The 19,591-nt window shown below is 35.9% G+C and overlaps 1 protein-coding gene across 1 annotated transcript; it reads left to right on the top strand.

The window, feature by feature from the left end:
* Nucleotides 1-906: 906 nt before the first annotated feature.
* On the top strand, nucleotides 907-19,435 carry LOC110154986 (plastin-1-like). The gene is made up of 17 exons (XM_055157651.1): nucleotides 907-1,590; nucleotides 4,677-4,887; nucleotides 6,000-6,075; nucleotides 7,998-8,158; nucleotides 8,789-8,918; nucleotides 10,235-10,367; nucleotides 10,925-11,006; nucleotides 12,803-12,968; nucleotides 13,512-13,654; nucleotides 14,030-14,122; nucleotides 14,557-14,752; nucleotides 16,144-16,222; nucleotides 17,087-17,201; nucleotides 17,291-17,424; nucleotides 17,982-18,105; nucleotides 18,822-18,958; nucleotides 19,050-19,435. Exons 3-17 carry the CDS (start codon nucleotides 6,006-6,008, stop codon nucleotides 19,186-19,188), a joined length of 1,902 nt encoding a protein of 633 aa, XP_055013626.1. The 5' UTR covers nucleotides 907-1,590; nucleotides 4,677-4,887; nucleotides 6,000-6,005; the 3' UTR covers nucleotides 19,189-19,435.
* Nucleotides 19,436-19,591: the final 156 nt, after the last annotated feature.

Consider the following 19,591-nt stretch of genomic DNA (forward strand, 5'->3'; position numbering starts at 1 on the left):
TTATGCCTTGGTCAATAGCCTACTCCATAAACTAAAGGAGGGTTTAACCTGTAGTTTAACCTTTGGTCTCATGCTAGACCCATACTGTCATCAAAGTCAAAAATTGTTAGGCCAGCTATCGGCAAGGGTCTCAAGGGTCTCTTTGTCTCTTGATAGTCATGGTGCTTTAAACCTTCCTTCCTTTTTGTTGTTGTGCTCAATGATACATGTTGAATGAGACCTACTGTTCAGTGGTTAACCATCCACAAAATACATTGTCCAAATAACAGTATCTGGTGCAGTAGTGCCTCTGCGTGGACAAACCTTTAAATTACAGCTGCAATTGATAAATTTTGACAAATTTTTTCACTGATTTAAGAATACTATTAGCCTACTATTACTAACCCTCTAGTATGTTAGTCATAATATCTCTACTAATGTTACTATTGCAGCCTGGACTACTACAATTGTATGCTCAGCCTGTATTATAGGCCCACATCTATGAAAAACCATTTCACCAAGTCACCAGGTAAGTGTTATGGTCAATGTTTAAAGCTGCACTATGTAATTTTCCGATAAAGGGTGGGCACCTGCATATGTGAAATATCGTATTATGCCTGGAATGTTCCACAGTATGGCCTTAAACTTGCCCACCTTCACGGAGACAAGCAGGTGACACCAGAAGCCAAGTTACAAGTCAGATCCGTGAAGATCTGATGGATCTGACTTGTTTTTCACAGTATTTTTGAGCAATAAAACACTTGGAAATGAATAAATATAAGATGGATACGTTTACTGTCATGCTGTGGAAAATTCCACTGTTTTTTTATTATTACTTAAAATGTGTACTTTCCGTAATGTTGTTTCTTCATCAAAGCCATACCTGGAGTTGTGTTTTGTTTCATTCACACAGGTTAAACACGTAAACGCATAATTAGGTTGAGTTCTTCTCTCAGACTGAAAGCACTCTGTTCTACCTTGTTATATACTGTGCTTTTAAACTCCATATACCTTCATTGGAATCATTTGAATAATTTCAGACCTGGAATTTCCAATCTCTACAGAACAAAAGGTAAAAGGTAGCTGTTAACTTGAAAATAACCGCTTCATGACATCACAAGGAGGAACAGAGCATTTTGAGCTTTGGAAATGTAGACAAACTAATAATAAAGAATTACTCAGACATGTGTGAATGAAACAAAACACAACTCCAGGTATGTTTATGACGAGATAACATTATAACATGGCTCAAAGCTCACAAAAGTCATTATGTGTAATATAGGACCTTTAATTGCTGCATAATTCTTTCTTATTTGCTTACACCTCAGTGCGCATGTGTTGAAATCCAGTGAATTATTGAGAAGCTTTATGAGAAAGTCCTTATACTTTTGCTCCACCAGGGCTGATCCCAGGTCAGTGTAATGGGCTCACCTCGATCACAGCACTTGCCTGAATACCTATCCCAGAACAGGTCTTTTGATGGGGACCGTAACCTGATCTAATGGGTGAAATCAGACCTAGTGGGTGACACAGCAAGAAGCAGGACAACTTTCTAGACAATTGCTCAAACATGGAACGCATGGAAGAACCTACACATGATCCAACCATAAGGTAAGCTATAAAACACTTAATGATGATGTGTATGGGTTTATATAAGGCGCCAGTCTGAATGAACTTTTGAATGTATGCAAAGGTGAAAGGCACAGGAAGTACACTGCACGAGGCTTTAGTAATAGAGAATTAGACACAAAGGACTAAATCTAAGCAAGCTGATTTTCACAGCTCTTCTGAAAGTGTGAATGAAAACTGGAGTGAACTATAATCTTCTATGGCCTGGCTGCATGTAAGCTCTTTTGTTTTTGCAGTTCATTTTGTGCTTTATTAGAAGTAAAAATAAGTGAGAAATATTATATTGACTAGCATATAAATGCTGGAACAATATTTTTTGGAGACTTTAATATTTAATGTGTGTACAATTTCTTTGCTTTTGGGGGGTATTGCAATAAGATTTGAGCTGTACAAGGTTGAATAAATAACTTGACTCTTACCCATTATAGATACAAATTTATCTAGGCACTTCATGTTTTTTAATAATATTGTACAGTTAGAATCGTTTTAGTTTCAGTATTATTGTTTATCGTCTATACTTCAGCAATATATTGTACTTCAAAATTTGTTATTGTGACAGGCCGAGTGAAAAGTAGGCTACAGCTCAAGCTCGTTTTCAAGTGAGACTTCAAATCGTAACTTACAGATATTTTTATGAATGAAAACTTTCTCATCATTCAGTTCCTAGCTTCCTTGAGTGCTAAAATTATTTCTATTGTTAGATAATATATTTTTGCTATTGTAAATAACCCTGGTCTGTTACTTCTTCTTCAAGCTTAAATACTACTAGTACTACTAACTACCTTAAAGCCTTCCAATGCTACCACTGCCATCTGCTTGGATTATCAGTAGGCTATTTACTACTACTGTTGCTAAATGCTGCTACTTGTATTAACTGCTCTAAAGTCATTCCAACCTACATTCTCATTTGCAAGTACACCAAAATACAGAATTGGGTCTAAACTTGGAACTAAACCTGGACCAGACCAGGACTAGATAGGGAATTATAGGTCCTTGGAGACAGAAAAAACATGTCTGTATCTGGGTTCTAACTACACCCTAACCAGGAGAAGTTAATCTGACTGATCTGCAACTTTCTGGTGGAGAGTCCGCTACCTACTTGTCTCCATGGAGATATTATTGCTTTACCTGGAATGTTCCATGGTATGACATTAAACATATCCATCTAGGATTTATTCATTACGGGTGTTTCTATTGCTAAAAAAAAAACTTAATTCCTTCTGTGAATTGGGGTGACTCTCCACAGATCTGACTTGTAATGTACTGTAGTGCTGTAACCTGCTTACCTCTCTTGTGATAGATAGGTTTAATCTATAATGTGGAACATTAGACAAAGCATTTCTATGACATTTCTATTGAGATAAGCAGGTGATGGACCCTCCACCATAAGTGTTACACAATGCACCTTTAATCTTTCCACTGTGCCCTATTTGTGAAATTAAATGTGATCTGTTCCATATTAAGCCATGTATTAACAATAGGACAAAGTTGAGTTCATAAACATACACATTATAAAATGACAATTATTCTTCAGACCAGGACAGGCAGAGCAGATGTTTCCATGTTGTGAAGTTTAATCCGCTGATGCTGTTGGCTTCTTGCTTCAGGTTTCAGGTCTTTGTGAGTGAAGCATTGAAGGAACACTCCCTCATGTATTAAACATCAACGCAGTTATATAAACAGCAAACACAAGTCAAAGGCAAAGTTAAACTCAAGACATAGTTGTTTGTATATTTATAGACAGTTGTGTAGAGACATTACTAGAGTTTCCCATAGACTGTATATATAAATGCAGATACCTAACCCACTAGCCACTGCTTTTCACATAGGAAGTGAGCATGGGTTGTTTCTGGCTCCATTAACTCTGTTTCCAATTGACTTTACATAAAAAAATTGTCATCCCTGTCTCTGTAACTGCTGCGGTGAGCTTCGTCAGTTTGGTCTTAAAATTCAAATTTTATCCTGATCCTGGTGTTTTTTTTCACTTGGAGCTTGGCCGCAACTTCCCCATAACTGCTAGCCTTGTGAGCTTCATTTGACTGGAGCCAAATGCTATGGGTGACGTCACACTCACTTAGTCCACTTCTTTATACAGTGTATGAGTTTTACTACATTAATTTTAAGACATTTCTTTTGTTATAATTACTCTGCTATTAGCCTTAACATCAACATGATTCATTCGATGTACTTGAAAACAGCAAAATATAGTTGACAAATTAGCAGTATAATATTCAGGCCAATTATTCCTAATTGCCAATCTTTACCAGCAGAGGGCGTAGGAGATAACTAATTAATATGTTCTGTGGCCATGTGAAAGAGTACAGATAAGAATACCTACACATTATATTCCATGCATATTACAAAACATTGGATAATATTGGAATAAAGATTTTATAAATGGTTTTCAGCTTGCCACATGTGCCACATTTTGAAGACTTCTCCCTTTCCAAAGATATAATATTTTGTTTTTAATTGTTAATTGTTAAAGCAACGGTCCTTATTGATTAATCCTTTTATATTAGTCTGTCTACATCTCCAAACCTCAAAATGCTCTGTTCCACCTTATGATGTCATGAAGTGGTAGTGCTCAAGTTTACAGCTACCTGAGATTATCCAAATGATTCTAGTAAAGGTGTAGGGAGTTTAAAAACACAGTGGAGCACGTCCTGCATTACCACATGGCATCACAAGGTAGAACAGTGTGCTCTATTGTGAAATTGATTGAAAAACTCCCAGATATGAACCTAAACATGCAGAGCTTGTGTGTTAAACATGCCTGATTGAAATGAAACACAACTCCAAGTATGGTTTTGGTAACATTATAGAAAACTGTAATCTGGGCCCTTTAACTGTCCATTGCCAAAATTTATAGACTCTCAAAGTAAACTCTCATAATAATATATGTAATGTACTTCCCTATAACTTCTTTCTTTACTTTACTCGTTCACTCATTTATAACTTGGCCCTAACTCACTCCACTCCTGCAGCAGATTATAGTGCTGTAGTCAATAAACATGATGACACAGTTGAGGTGTTAAATGTTAACAGTGAGACTACGCCTGTCCTAGGTCTAAAGGTCCTGCCTGCTCCTTGGAGTGACTCCACCTGAGAGAGAGAGGCACGACAGCTGCCCCTCCAGCTCCTCCATCTCCCCAGCTGCTCCAGCTCCTCCAGAGATCAGGGAACGGGCCCAACTTCACCCCTGCACCTCATCCACAAGGACGACGGAATCAAAACAGGATTCTTCACTGGGATAGCAACATATTGGCTGCAGATAAGGTACATTTGAGCAACTAATAGTAGTAATAATAGCAGTAGTTGTAGTTGGCGTATCAGTGACACTAATTACTTGAGTTGACTACATTTAAAACTACTGCTACTACCATAAATTCATAAAAAATCAGCAAATTCTATTGCACTAATGCTACTACTACCCATTCTTAAAAGTGCACTATTCAGCTTTTCTTGTGTATGCACCACATTGTTTCCATGGATGAGAAATGTTCCACAGTATGGCATTAAACATATCTATCTTGCATTTATTCATTCAACTGCAGTTGTTTTTGCCTCTCCAGAGATCTGACCTTGTGGCCTTACCAATAAGGCAATATTATTTTACAATCCTAAAGGGAGGTGGCTCTTTGAAATCTCACCTGAGTGCACAGTGCAGACATTTAAAACCTTAATGGAAATTATGTGAGAAGAAAACATCATAATGAGAAAAAACACTAACCACAAGTTTTAAAGGAATCCTAGACCTACCATTGTGGAAAAAAGATGTTACTAATTCAATACTTTTATACTAAGGTCCCAAGTTCATTCTACTTGTTTGTGTAGTAGTAGTGGTAGTAATAATAGTAGTAGTAGTACTGTTGTAGTATTTTTCGTTTTTCACCCATTCATTATTTTGCTTTTGTAAACAGATTAATTGCTGTGTGATTGGAATAGAAATTAAATAAGTGTCCTGCTAAAAAATACAACAGTGGTAGCCTGATTGAATAATTTTTCACTCAGTGTCTTTCTCTCCTTGCATAATGAAATTTATTTTAAAAAATAATATGAAGTATGCATTGTTTTAGGTGCTTTGGGTAACCTTTTTGGTGGAGGGTCCATCAAATGCTTTTCTCCATGGATTACTTTGTCAAGAATTTTCCACAGTATGGTATTAAATCTTTCTATCTTCATGGAACGAGAGAGAGACCAAACCAGACAAAGTGACAGGCCAGATTTGTGGAGAAGCAACCCCACTCAGTCAGAGGTTTCTTGGTGTTTTTGAGCTATAAAACCACCTGTAAAGTAAAGCTGTTGTAGAAAGCCAGAAACAAGCAAGTTCCATAGTGCACCTTTAATATTTGCATTTATTTATACATTTTTGTTATTTTGTTTTACAGGCCACAATGGACAGCCACATCACTCAAATTTCCCGTGAGGACCTTGAAGACCTCAGAGATGCTTTCAATAAAATCGGTCAGTTTGCACTCTCCTCTGACACCTGCACGCACTGGACAAAGTTTTACAAGCACCTATAAACCACACACCTTACATAAGTGTTTTGCATTGCTCTAAGTGAGATTAGGTCCATGATGTGGACAGCATTTAAAGGTTTAACTAAGCCAATCAGATTACACATATAAATCGTATTATAAAATTGGCATAGGTATAATGCAACCTTTATTATAAATAGGCAGTGGTGGAATAAAACACTGAAGTAAAACACTGTGCTAAAGTATTAATTTTAGGTATCTGTACTTTAATTAAAAATATTTTAAGGTGAATACTTTTTTTATTTTTACTTCACTACATTTGAGACCAGGCATCTGTACTTTCTACTCCACTATATTTTTGAACTGGACTGAAAAGTAAAAGTGCTTTTCATTATAGTTTGAGAAATGCTGAAAAGGCTGAGGGGTTTATTTTTAACACATTTGTACTTTTAGCAAACAAACATAAACAAATAAAAACAGGTAGGGAAAAAAACATTGAGTCAGTTGTTTCTACTGAACAACTTTCAGTACAAAAATCACACAATCATTACATTTGAAGCTTAATTATCTCAAACTTTGTGCAAATTACTTTTTACTTTTTCTATGCATTTTAAACTGGCACTTTTACTTGTACTTAATTTTCTTTTTATGTGATACTTTTACTTTTATTTGCTCTAGTATCTGTAGTTTTACTTGCTGAATGTAAGACAAATAAAAGATCTTGCTGGTGCATAGTAATGTCAATCTTATCTAAAATATCTTAATTACATGAAAAGGTTGTAAAATTGCATGTGATTTAAGCTGTAATAAAACCATTCAGTATTCAAAGTTGGAGATATACAAGTAGTAATAACAGCAGCAGTAGCAGTAGTAGTGGTTTACTCACTTAGTTACCTTGCTCTACAAACCCAAGACCAAACCATCTTGAAGATGCCAGATCATGTATCAGCTTCACAAGAATTGGCTGAGACTGAGACTTAGACTTCATTGAACCACAAGGCAAATTATTTGGACACAGTAGCTCACACATCACAATATAATATAAAGGCAAAGAGCAAAAATATAAATGGTAATAATACTGTATATTATAATTTGTGGAGGACAGGGCCCTGTGTAACACTATATGCATTGTTTTTAGGGATTGTTTTTTTTTTTTGCACAATCATGTTATTTGCACTGTCTATTATTATTACCACTTAAAGGTCCTGCATTACGGTGTTTTCTAATCTATGTTATAATTTTGTTTCCTCATGAAAAACATACCTGAAGTTGTGTTTTGTTTTATTCACACATGTTTAACTCTTCTCTCAAACCGAAAACACCACTTTGGGATGTCATGTGGTAATACAGGAAGTGCTTCAGTGTGAAGTCCTTATACCTTCACTACAATCATTTGGGTGATTTCAGACTTGGAATTATCAATATCTTCTGAACAAAACATAAAAGACAGGTATTGGCTTGAAAAGTACCGCTACATGACATCACAAAGTGGAACAGAGCATTTTGAGCTTTGGAAATGTAGACAGAATAATAATCACGGGTTACTCAAACATGTATGAATGAAACAATGCATAATTCCAGGTATGTTTTTGATGAGATAACAACATTCTAACATGACTTAAAGATCATTACAGTTAATTTTGTGTAATATGGTACCCTATAGGACATCTTTTGCAAGACCTTATCCTTTTCTTAACCTTTTTACCCACTTTGCTGCTCCTGCAAGAGTCAAGATTACTAACCTGGAATTTTATCTTAATATTGGTTTCTTTGTTATTTCCATTTCCTATATTTTATTTATATTTATGTTGTCATATAGAGTATGGCTACAAAACTGATAGAACAAGATAATCAGATTTTTATGTGAACACCATTATGCAAATGTATTTTATATATTTTACACAGACATCGATAACAGTGGGTACGTGAGTGACTTTGAGCTGCAGGAGCTGTTCCGAGAGGCCAGTTTCTCAATCCCTGGATACAAAGTAAGAGAGATCATGGAAACCTTCATCGCAGGAGACACCAACAAGGACGAGAAGATCAGCTTTGAGGAGTTTGTCTCTGTGAGTTTAGGAATATTTAGTCAAAGAATTCAAATTGTTACCACATTCTAATTGTTACTAGTTAACATTAGTACTCAGTACTCATTTGAATAGGTATAAACAAATACATTCAAATAACAACTGGACATTTTCCAGAATTCCGATGGTCTGGATTTATATCAAAAATTGTTTATCCTCCTCTTTCAGAATGATACAAATTTTGCACCATTGTCATAGATATTAACAATTCAAAACAAAATCTTTTTAAAGTACTCAAAATATCACCTATTCATAGATTTCAGCTTCCTGTTGTATGTTCCTGTATGTTATATGTTGAGGACTTTTTTCCAATTCAAAATATATAATGTTTTATTTTAAATTGCTATAGTAACAGCCCTAATTTTTCACCATTCCAAAACAAGTCCATGGGTAAACCGGAAGATGAAACCTGCATATACATTTAACTCTGATCTTGGCTCTAAATGGGTGTTTTTTTCATGAATCAAACTAAAGTGCTTTCTTGTCCCCTCCTCCTCCTCTTCCTCCTCTTCCACCTCTTCCACCTCTTCCTCCTTCTCCTCCCCTCCTTCTTCTCTTCCTCCTCCTCCTTCTATTCATCCTCTTTCTCATCCTCTTCCTCCTCTTCCTCAGATCTACCAGGAGCTGAAGAGCAAACAGATCAGTGAGACCTTCAGAAAGACCATCTCCAGGAGGGACGGAATCCGCTCGTTTGGGGGTCTGTCTGGGAACTCCTGTGAGGGCACACAGCACTCGTACTCAGGTAAAAACATAAATGTAAAAACAAAAAAAAAGAAAAATCTAAAAACATTATGACATTATAACATTATGACCATCAGCCCTAAATGCTACTATGAGAACCAGGGGCAGTCCTAGACAAGGGTCGATGGGGCAGCTCACGAGGCTAGCAGTTATAGGAGCAAATTTGGAGCCAGTTTCATATTAGGAAAAGGAATTTATTTATGGACAAAATAGCGAAATAAAAAGGATCGTGTAGAGCGGGTTAATACATACATTTTAAGACCAAAATGATGAGGCTCACTCCAGCAGTTACAGAGAGAGGGGCAACAATTTTTCAATGTTAAGTCAACTGGAACCAGAGTCGATGGAGCCTGAAGCATCTCCATGCTCACTTCCCATTTGGGACACTGTGGGTGGCAGGTTACCTATGTCCATTTATATATATACAGTCAAAAATAATCTGGAACAAGCTAAAGCTGAAGACATATTAAAACCTAAAAATTCCCTTTTTTTTAACTTAAAATCTTTGTCTTTACTCTTATTACCACTACTTTTGCTACTACTTTAGCCTCTCAACTAAATATACTTTCACTTTTTATGGATACTGATAAATGCAGACAAGGATCATCTCACAAGAGAATGAGATATGCCAATCAATTATTGATAATTGATTTTATTATAAGTAAGATCATAATTTGGATTTAATCATGGTTCATATAACTTTATATCGCCATTAAGAGTATAAAAGTGCACCGTGGAACTTTTTCTGGTGGAGAATCCTCTACTTGCTTGTCTCCATGGAGACAACCTTTGCCTTGCCTTGTCACTGCTTTGCCTTGAAAATTCCACATTATGACATTATTGCACTTATTTACTAATTTCTGCATTTATCATTAACTTGTCATTATGGGTGTTTTAATTGCTAAAAAATCCCTACATGCATGCTTACAGTGAGTGGTGTCTCCTCTCCCCAGATCTGACCTGTAACTTTGTCTGGTAGTGTCACCCTTCAGATAGATAACTAAATTGCCATACTGTTCACCATTCTAATCAAAGCAATGCCATCTCCATGATCACAAGCAAGTGGAAAACTCCCCACACCAGAAAAGTTACATACTGCACCTTCAATTAATCAGATTCTTTTGAAAGTCACACTTTAAGTAACCCTAATCATTTTTCTAATCAGAACCATTTTCCTAGTCTAAATTATAACCCTGTTTGACATCATCGCTTTAAATGATCAATCAGAGTAGACACTTCCTCCAGAGTGTACTGTCTAGCATTAACCTTGACGTATGGGTCTCTACAAGAATATTAAAGTCTACCATAACTTTTCAGAGGAGGAGAAGGTCGCGTTTGTGAATTGGATCAATAAAGCTCTAGCCAAAGACCCAGACTGTGAGCACCTTCTGCCCATGAACCCAGACAATGAGAGCCTGTTTGCCTCTGTACGGGACGGCATCCTCCTCTGGTAACTACTGTTTATTCTGTGTTTAAAGGGCCCATATTACACTATTTTCTGATCTCTGTTATAACATCATCCTCATCACAAATATACCTGGCGTCTAGTTTTGTTTCATTCACACATTTGAACACACAAACCCTGCATATTTAGGCTGAGTTCTTTCAAACAGCAAACATTCCTTGTGATGTCTTGTAATAATACGGAAACTGCTCCACTGTGCTTTTAAACTCCACACACCTTCACTAGAATCATTTGGATAATTCCAACCTTGGAATTGCTGATCTCTACTGGTCTAAAGAAAACTACCTCTGAATGACATTGTAAGGTGGAACAAAGCATTTTGACCTCTTGAGATGTAGACAGACTAATAATAAACTCAAACGTGTGAATGACACAAAACACAACTCCAGGTATGTTTTTGATGTCGTAATAGCATTACAACATGGCTTTAAACTCACAGGACCTTTAATATGGTCAATATTTTATATATAGGGGATTTCATATTTTTTTTAAATGATTAGTTGTTTGTCTATCTGTCTAACATGAATCATTCTTTCTTGTAGCAAAATGATAAACTTTTCCCAGCCTGACACCATTGACGAAAGAGTCATCAACACAAAGAAACTGACCACTTTCAAAATGACGGTGAGTAAACTTCAAAATTAAGCACATGTTTCTACATTGTTTTTGTGCCTTTGAGCGAAATGCATCACTTCACTGACAATTCTATTTATATAATACAATATGAATATAAAGTTGCAATGGGAAGGACACACAGGCTCAAAAACTGCTAAATTACTGCACACAACCTCACATTATATTGCTGTGAATAGGCCTAATGCTGTAACCAATCTCCTTAATCTAGGAATGTTTTACAGTGTATTTTATATCTAAATGTTATGCTTCATTTTATTATTTGAAGCATTTCATAACAAGGAAGTAATTTTGTTTTTCAAGTACTTACACAGGCAAGCACCATTTTTAAGGTTCCAAAAAATAGGTTAAATAGATTTCTTTTTTTTAATATTCTGTAAATTTTTAAAAATACAAAATTCAACTTCAGTATATATCATAATAAACAGAACAGAACTTGAACAAAAATGAGGAGGCATAATGTACATATTTTTACATAATTCAGAACTATAAATTCCTCCAACATTATGTGACAGAAACAGTGGTGAAATGTAACTAATTTAAATACTATATTGAAAAAAAAAAAAAAAAGAAAAGAAAAAGTTCAGTTCACATAGATCCTGGTTGATAAAGTCACTTTACACAATTCTTTATCAAGATAACATCCATTCAAAAAATATGTGAAATACTTTTATGGTACATGCTCCTGCATCTGTATTGTATGTGACCTGCAGTTATACTGAAAGTTGTGTTTTTTCTACCACTGGGCAAATCTCTCACTCAATATCTGCTATAGAGAACGTATTGGATCACTGCTCTAATTCAGGGTCATTTGGGGTCAAACCTATTGATTTAGTGGCTCACTGTAAAGTGTGGGCTTGCTGCTGTGTTGACCTGATCATTTCTATGTCTGTCTCTAACTGGTCAGAGGTGGTACAAATACAAGTGAATATTGAAATCTGTATCATAATGGATATTAAAAAAAAAAAAGTAACAATTGTTTGAACAGACGTTATGACTTAGGGTTTTAAATTGTTGAAATTAGACAAATTAGGCCAAAATAGGCATTGGAAATTTGGCTAAAATGTACTAATTAAATCTGAAGGCAAGGTGCAAATGTGTAATTCTAATTATTTCAGTGACATTGTCAGTTTAAAGGTTTTGTCACTTACTTAGATTGTGAAAAGTAAAAGTACCAAAAGTTTTATTCAAGAGATTGTTGTTGTTCTGATGTCCTGATGTAGACTTGGTTTCTTGCTGTTTTAGTCATGGTTTTACCCATAGACTGTATATATAAATTAACATACCTAACCAGCTAGCGGCTGCTTTCCAAATAGGAAGTGAGGTTCAAGGTTCAAGGTTACTTTATTGATACTAACAGGTAAATTTTCTTTGGCAGTGAGTCAGGTCAATAATTCATTCCAGCTCCATCAACTCTGGCTCCAATTAACTTTGTATTGAAACTTTCTGTAACTCCTGCAGTGAGACTCGTCATTTTCGTCTAAAACTGTTTGTATTAACCCACTCTCTTCATAATCTTGGTGTTTGTATTTTAATATTTTGTCTGTAAATCATTTCCTATTCCTAACATGGCCCCTATAACTGCCAGCCTCTTTGAGTTTCATTTGACTGGAGCTGAATGCTATGGGTAACGTCACACCCCTTAGCTCACTAGTCTAAGTTTTGGCCCTTGTCTAGTCCAGGTTCCAGGTTTAGTCCCCATTTAGCACCAGTTCTGAATGGCGTGAGTCATTTGATTCACATAATAATAATTACCTCATCCCTGTCCCTCTGTGGTGTGTTTGTAGGAGAACTTGGTGCTGGCCCTGAATTCTGCATCCGCGATCGGTTGCACTGTGGTCAGTGTCGACGCCCATGATCTGATGGCTGGGAAACCCCATCTGGTGCTGGGCATGCTCTGGCAGATCATCAAGGTCGGACTTTTCGCTGATATAGAAATCAGCAGGAACGAAGGTCAGTAAATGCAACAGAGGCTGTAATCTTCAACTTTTATACAACTTTTATGCTCATATTAATGGTTTATTATTGGAAATTTAAACAATTATCATGCACGTGTGGTTTGTTGCTCTTATTAAAGATACCCCGTATACCTTTAGCCTTCACTCTGTTGGTTTCTCAGTCTCAGTATATGGAAAGGCCATGTTTCATTTGAGCCTCAAGAATTCACTCACAGAGCTCCAGCGTCTGCACTAGCACTGTTTCATGATCGACTGCAGATGCTGGGCTTTTGAGCATTCATATTAAGGAGAGTCATTTTAAACTAGATGTGGACTCATTCTGCTTTCTGATTGGATAATTAAGTAATTTTTCTGATTAGGAAATCTGAAAAGAAAATGAGTAATGATCACTGTCTATGGTTTTTAAGAAAATAATACATTTAAGTTTTATAGTCAACAAATGTATCCGTAGTGAATATTTCCTCTACATCTAATATAAATTCTTCTTATTAATCTAAAAGTCATTGGTGCTTTAACCTCATTTGTTTTCTGGGTGCAGGTCTGGTCTGTCTGCTGATGGATGGAGAGCAGTTGGACCACCTCCTGTCCTTGTCCCCAGAGGAGCTGCTTCTGAGATGGGTCAACTACCACCTACGCAACGCTGGCACCCAGACCATCAGCAACTTTAGCGAGGACATCAAGGTACAAAATACTAAATATTAAACTGATGATGCCAGACAAGATCTCCACTATTTCTCCAAAGATCATGAGCATTTATTGTGTTCGTTATTTGACAAGGGCATTTTATTTGTTTTTTTCTTAATGGTTTCCCTAAAAGAATAATGATTACTAAACAGTGTGATTAAAAAGCTTTGAATAAAAAAAATTATAATAATTGGAGTTAAAACAGAAACTGACCTATTGTTCTAAGGCATTGACCAACTAATATACTTGCAGATTCAATGCATGGTATCGTCTAACAAACAAATAAATATAATTTTTTGCCTCATGGCCCATAGAAGTTCCAATATACTACTACAGTTTCACTGTTTTGTTTCTTGTCCATTTCTGATCTAGGACTCCAGAGCTTACTTCTACCTGATGGACCAGATTTCACCAAAAGGAGATGACTACAGAATTAGCGTCAGGATTGACATGAGCGGCATTAATGTAAGTCACAAATATGTTAGGCCATGTTTATAAGATGTTATAATATTCTTGAGTGTCTTTATTTGTCTTATTGAGCTTATCCATGTAAAACAAAAACAGCCACAAGTCCAACAGCTTTTTTGAAGTAAGTTTTATTTACAGCTTTACAGTTTGTGAAGGCTTTCTGTTTCAATTATTTCATTTAAAGTTAGTGCCATTATTTAACACCAGTACCATGTACATGAACCCAACCCACTGTTTTAAAGAATACTTTGATATTCATTGTCTGAATATTGTTTGATAAAAGCTCACTGTGTAACTTTTCTGGTAATGCCATACAGTGGAACATCCCAAAACAATAACATCTCCATAAGACAAGCTGAAGGCAGACCCTCCATCAAAAAAGTTGCACCTTGCATCTTTAAATATTGTTACCATTCCACCCTGTGTTTCAGGAGCATGACTTGAACCGTCGTGCAGAGCTGATGCTGCAGCAGGCCGCACGTCTGGACTGTCGCCAGTTTGTTTCTCCTCGGGACGTGACTTCAGGAAACAGTAAACTCAACATGGCCTTTGTCGCCAACCTCTTCAACAACCACCCTGCCCTGGAGAGAGGGGGCATGAATGGGCTGGATATGGGCCGAATCGAGGGTAAGAGAATACAGCTGTAATGCGTAATCAGAATAATTGTGATAATAAGTAGTAAACTATTAAAATAATTGCAATAGTATTTTGATTGTAATGGTTAAAGTTCCTATACTGCACAAAAATAATTCTTATGAGCTTTAATCCATATTATAATATTGTTACCTCCTCAAAAACATACCCATAGTTGTGTTTTGTTTCATGCACACATGAGTAATCATTCATTATTAGTCTGTCTACATCTCCAAAGCTCAAAATGCTCTGTTCCACCTTGTGATATCATGAAGCAGTAGTTCATGTTAACAGCTACCTTTTACCTTTAGTTCAATAGAGATAGGCAATTCAAGCCCTGAAATAATAATAATTATGATGAAGGTTTAAAAACACAGTGGAGCCCTTCTTGTATTACCACATGACCCCACAAGTGTTTTCTGTTTGAGAGAAGAATTCAAATATGCAGGATTTGCGTGTTAAATGTGTGAATGAAACAAAACACGACTCCAGGAATGTACTCCAGGTACACTTACCACATTTCCACCTATTTGTTTAGAAATGTATTGTTCAAAATCTCAATTTGCAGTCAGCTATCTGACTAGCCGACGAATCAAAAAATAATTGCTGACTAGTCGATTACTACTACAAACTTAAGCTGCAGCTGAGTGAGACAAACACAAAGTTCAACCATAAACAGCTGATAGAGCAGAGTCAGCGGTACAGGGCTCTGGAGATAGAGGTCAGGTAATTGGTTCAATGAGGAAATGAGATTGAAGAGATTGTGCCATTGTAGCTGTCATAAACGTGGACAGCCAAACTATTATCACATAGTATTATCAGGTAACACTATATATAGTCTTAAAAAAGCATGACCAACTATAACCCTAATTAAGTAGTCACTGCCTGAAGCCTTAATCATTCTTAATAAACTATTTGTTTATTTAGTCTTTGTTGCTTTATTAAGGCTAATCATGATGTCATGTAGGCCTGTCACAATAACAAATTTTGAAGCATGATATATTGCTACTACAGCGAAATATAGCGATAAACAATAATATAGAAACCACTTTATACCACCTCCAGTAAACCAGTTTTTAAGTATGCAGTATCAAAGACATGGGCTGCAGCCAATAAATATCAGAATGAACTCATAATTAGCGATATAAGTTATTTATTCTACCCTCTACAGCTCAGATCTTACATTATTAAATACAAATGTCAAAAAATCTCTTGCCCAAGGTCATAAGACCCACAGTGGCATTGTTAGAATCCCTTTTCTGTTTCACTTTCAGAAATACTTAAATTGCTATAGATGTTAAATTTGGGTATTTTGGATAAATAAAAAGCTAAAAAAAACACAGTCCTTTGACCATGTTTCTTTATGTTATCTTTTATCTTTTCAGCTGAAACAAGAGAAGAGAAAACCTTCCGTAACTGGATGAACTCTCTGGGCGTTTCTCCAAACGTCAACCACCTGTACTGGTAAGAACTGTGTGAATAATATTCTGACTATATTTTTTATTTTTTATTTATGTTTATTAAGGACATCACAATCACATTAGACAAGCCAGATGCATTGCTTTGAGTCTTTGTCCATATTAAAAAAATAAATAAATAAATAAAAATCTAAACTATGCATAAAAACAGATAAGACAAGACACAAGTTACATGCAGATGAAATATATTCAGTATATTTTCAGTGGATGTATTTTTGAGTGAAAACATACAATAATTTTAATTCACATTTAAATTTGTTGTTATTGGTTTCCCATTTTAAATCATCTGGTAAACAGTTCCACAATCTGGCAGAGAAAAAGGACTGACCAAGAGTTGTCCTGTACATAGGAACCACACAATTACCCCTATAGCACCTCTTGTGTTAGCTCTGTGTGTACATTTTATGATCCTGGTCCAAATTACAGGACCATACAGTGGTGTGTCACAGTTAAGACACTTAAAAAATAATTATTAAAAAAAAAAAAAAACTGGTAAAATATTCAAAGTTGAAAAGGTTATGTTTCTTTAAAATTTTGTAGTGGTTCCAGTGCCTGAGCTTTTTGTCTAGGACCTTAAGGGTCAGTTTGTAAAATTAATAGAGTGATTTCAGTGTGGTTGAGGAGGCCTGCGACCATGAGATGATACTATAAGACAGATGCAAGAAGATCATTGCATTCATGAATAGTACTGAAGTCTGGCACGTAATATCTTTATTTTTATCTTGAAACAAAAGCAATTGAGATGAGTTTTAATCTTCTACTATATAGGCTAAAGCAACTACTTCAGTTAACTGAAGCGATAATAATAATGAATGGGAATGACATAATGTTTTGAATTTGTCTTTTGCAGGGACCTGTGTAATGGTTTGGTGATTCTGCAACTTTTAGAAAAGGTTAAAGTGCATGTAAACTGGAGGAAAGTCAACCAGCCTCCATATCCTGCACTGGGTGGCAACATGAAGAGGGTATGTGGATTAAAAATTTTAATATTGTGTGTTTATTACAAATGTCCAAATATTATGTTCAAATAATTAGATATTACATTTTTAAATAGCTTGAGAATTGTAACTACGCTGTGGAGCTGGGCAGAGATGTGGCACACTTCTCTCTGGTCGGAGTCGGAGGTCAGAACATAAACGAAGGGAGCCCCTTGCACATACTGGCCCTGCTGTGGCAACTCATGAGAAGGTAAAAGAAATATATAATAATTACATTCAACTGTACATTTTGTAGAGCTAGGAAATGGGGCTAGACCACATGGCCCACAATAGAAATAATATTAAAATATCTCTTATCAGTAGTTCATCACTCCCACTTGACTAGACTATATTTGTTTATCTGGGCAAGACACTTCACCTCACATTGCCCACTTGCAGCAGAAAGGGCATCTGACAAAACTGAAAAACCCAAACTGCAGTTTCTTTACAATAAATGTATCTAAATCCAAGGAGACAAGCAGGTGATGCCACAGATGTAGAAGAAGTTTAATGCCAACTGTGGAATATTCCAAGCAATAAAAATTTTGACAATCAGGTAGTGGACAGTGCACCAGAAGTGTTACACTGTGCATCTTGGATAACAGGGCTCAAAATGATAGAAACAGAGATGAAGATGTGGTGACGCTCCTCTAATTAACTAAATGTAATGAACTGTTAGCAGCCTCTGGCCATGTCATTGTCACATTATTATTACATTTCTTCATTGTCCTGAGTAATAAATAGTGAATACATCTCCTCTCTCATCAGATACACGGTGCTGGTGCTGTCTGATCTCGGGGATGGGGAGCGTGTCGGGGACAATATCATCCTGGACTGGGTCAACACCACACTGGGCCCCCAACTTAAAGACTCACAGATCAGCAGCTTCAGGGTCAGAGTCATACAGCCTTTTATGGAAATGAAATAACTGACTAGTTTTGACACACAGAATGATATTACATGCTTTCTATCTAATTGCAATACACACATTTTATTAAGATGAATATAAAATCCCCCCTAAAAATGTTTTCTGTAAAAGTTTTTGATGAAAAAAAGTGTAAACATGCATTTATTTATTTTTTTTAAATGAGTCAACTGTAGCATACACTTGTTTCATTTCAGTGTTAGTAATGATTTCTTGATGTTTCTTTTATAAAAGGGCACTTATTATAGTATTTTTTGGTCTCTATTATAATGTTCTTCCCTCATCACAAACCTGTGTTTTGTTTCATTCACACATGTTCAACAAACAAACCCTGCATATTTAGGCTGAGATCTTCTCTCAAACAAAAAACACCTCGTGATACACCTGCACTAGAATAATTTGGATGATTTCAGCCCTGGAATTGCGTGTCTCTACTGAACAAAAGGTAAAAGGTAGCTGTTAACTTGAAAACTACCACTACATGACATCACAAGGTGGAGCAGAACATTTTTAGCTTTCTAGACAGACTAATAATAAAGGATTACTCAAACATATATGAATGAAACAAAACTTAATTCCAGGTATGTTTTTAGAGAAGATAACAGCATTATAACATGGCCTAAAGCTCATAAGGGTAGGTTTGTGCATGTATTGGACCTTTAAATCAAATATGTTTTTGACAGGACAAAAAGATCAGCACCAGTCTGCCTGTTATTGACCTGATTGATGTCATCGCTCCTGGGACTGTCAAGTGGGACATGGTGCAGAAAAGTGAGAAAGGAAGAAGCTTGACCAAAGAAGACAAACTCAACAATGCCAAGTAAATTCTCAAGTTCCTTAACATTTTCTGAATTTGATTATGAAGATTTTAAATATTGAGATCCACCACGTGTCTCTGTCTTTCATTCCAGGTATGCAGTGTCACTGGCTCGTAAGATTGGAGCTCGGGTCTATGCTCTTCCTGATGATTTAGTGGAGGTGAACCCCAAAATGGTCCTTACAATTTTTGCTTGTCTCATGGGCCATGGCATGAAAAAGACCAGCCGCTGAAGCATGGACCTTACATGGATATTACAACTCCCACAATGCCTCTCCTTGTCCTGCAGCTTTGTGACACACCAACATACATACAATTAACATATATTTTTCCATTACTGTAAATTATTGCATATTTAAATGTACACTAATACAAAAATACAGCTACAAAATAAATATAAAATGTAGACATTCAAACACCATCATTTTATTGTATATTGCAAATCTTATTTTTTCTTTGAAGTATTATAATGTATATTTTAATAAGTGCTTATATTGATGTTGTGCGAATTGCTATGTAATTAATTCAGACTTTGTGTTCTCAGGTATTTTAGTTTTTTATTGATTAAAAATAAACTTCATGGTGTAGGCTGTTGTGTATTTTTTCTGTTTAAAAAGCTCTTGGTAAACTAGTCCA

This window comes from Boleophthalmus pectinirostris, unplaced genomic scaffold (assembly GCF_026225935.1).
Source record: "Boleophthalmus pectinirostris isolate CB_2022bp ecotype Guang Dong unplaced genomic scaffold, ASM2622593v1 HiC_scaffold_10, whole genome shotgun sequence".
Lineage (NCBI taxonomy): Eukaryota > Metazoa > Chordata > Actinopteri > Gobiiformes > Gobiidae > Boleophthalmus > Boleophthalmus pectinirostris.

Bases quoted from the DNA above. Each gene is read 5' to 3' on its own strand.
- LOC110154986 (XM_055157651.1), top strand. From the start codon at position 6,006: ATGGACAGCCACATCACTCAAATTTCCCGTGAGGACCTTGAAGACCTC. The intron at 8,919-10,234 runs GTAAAAACATAA...ATAACTTTTCAG, and splicing joins CACACAGCACTCGTACTCAG to AGGAGGAGAAGGTCGCGTTT. The intron at 14,123-14,556 runs GTAAGTCACAAA...CCTGTGTTTCAG, and splicing joins TTGACATGAGCGGCATTAAT to GAGCATGACTTGAACCGTCG.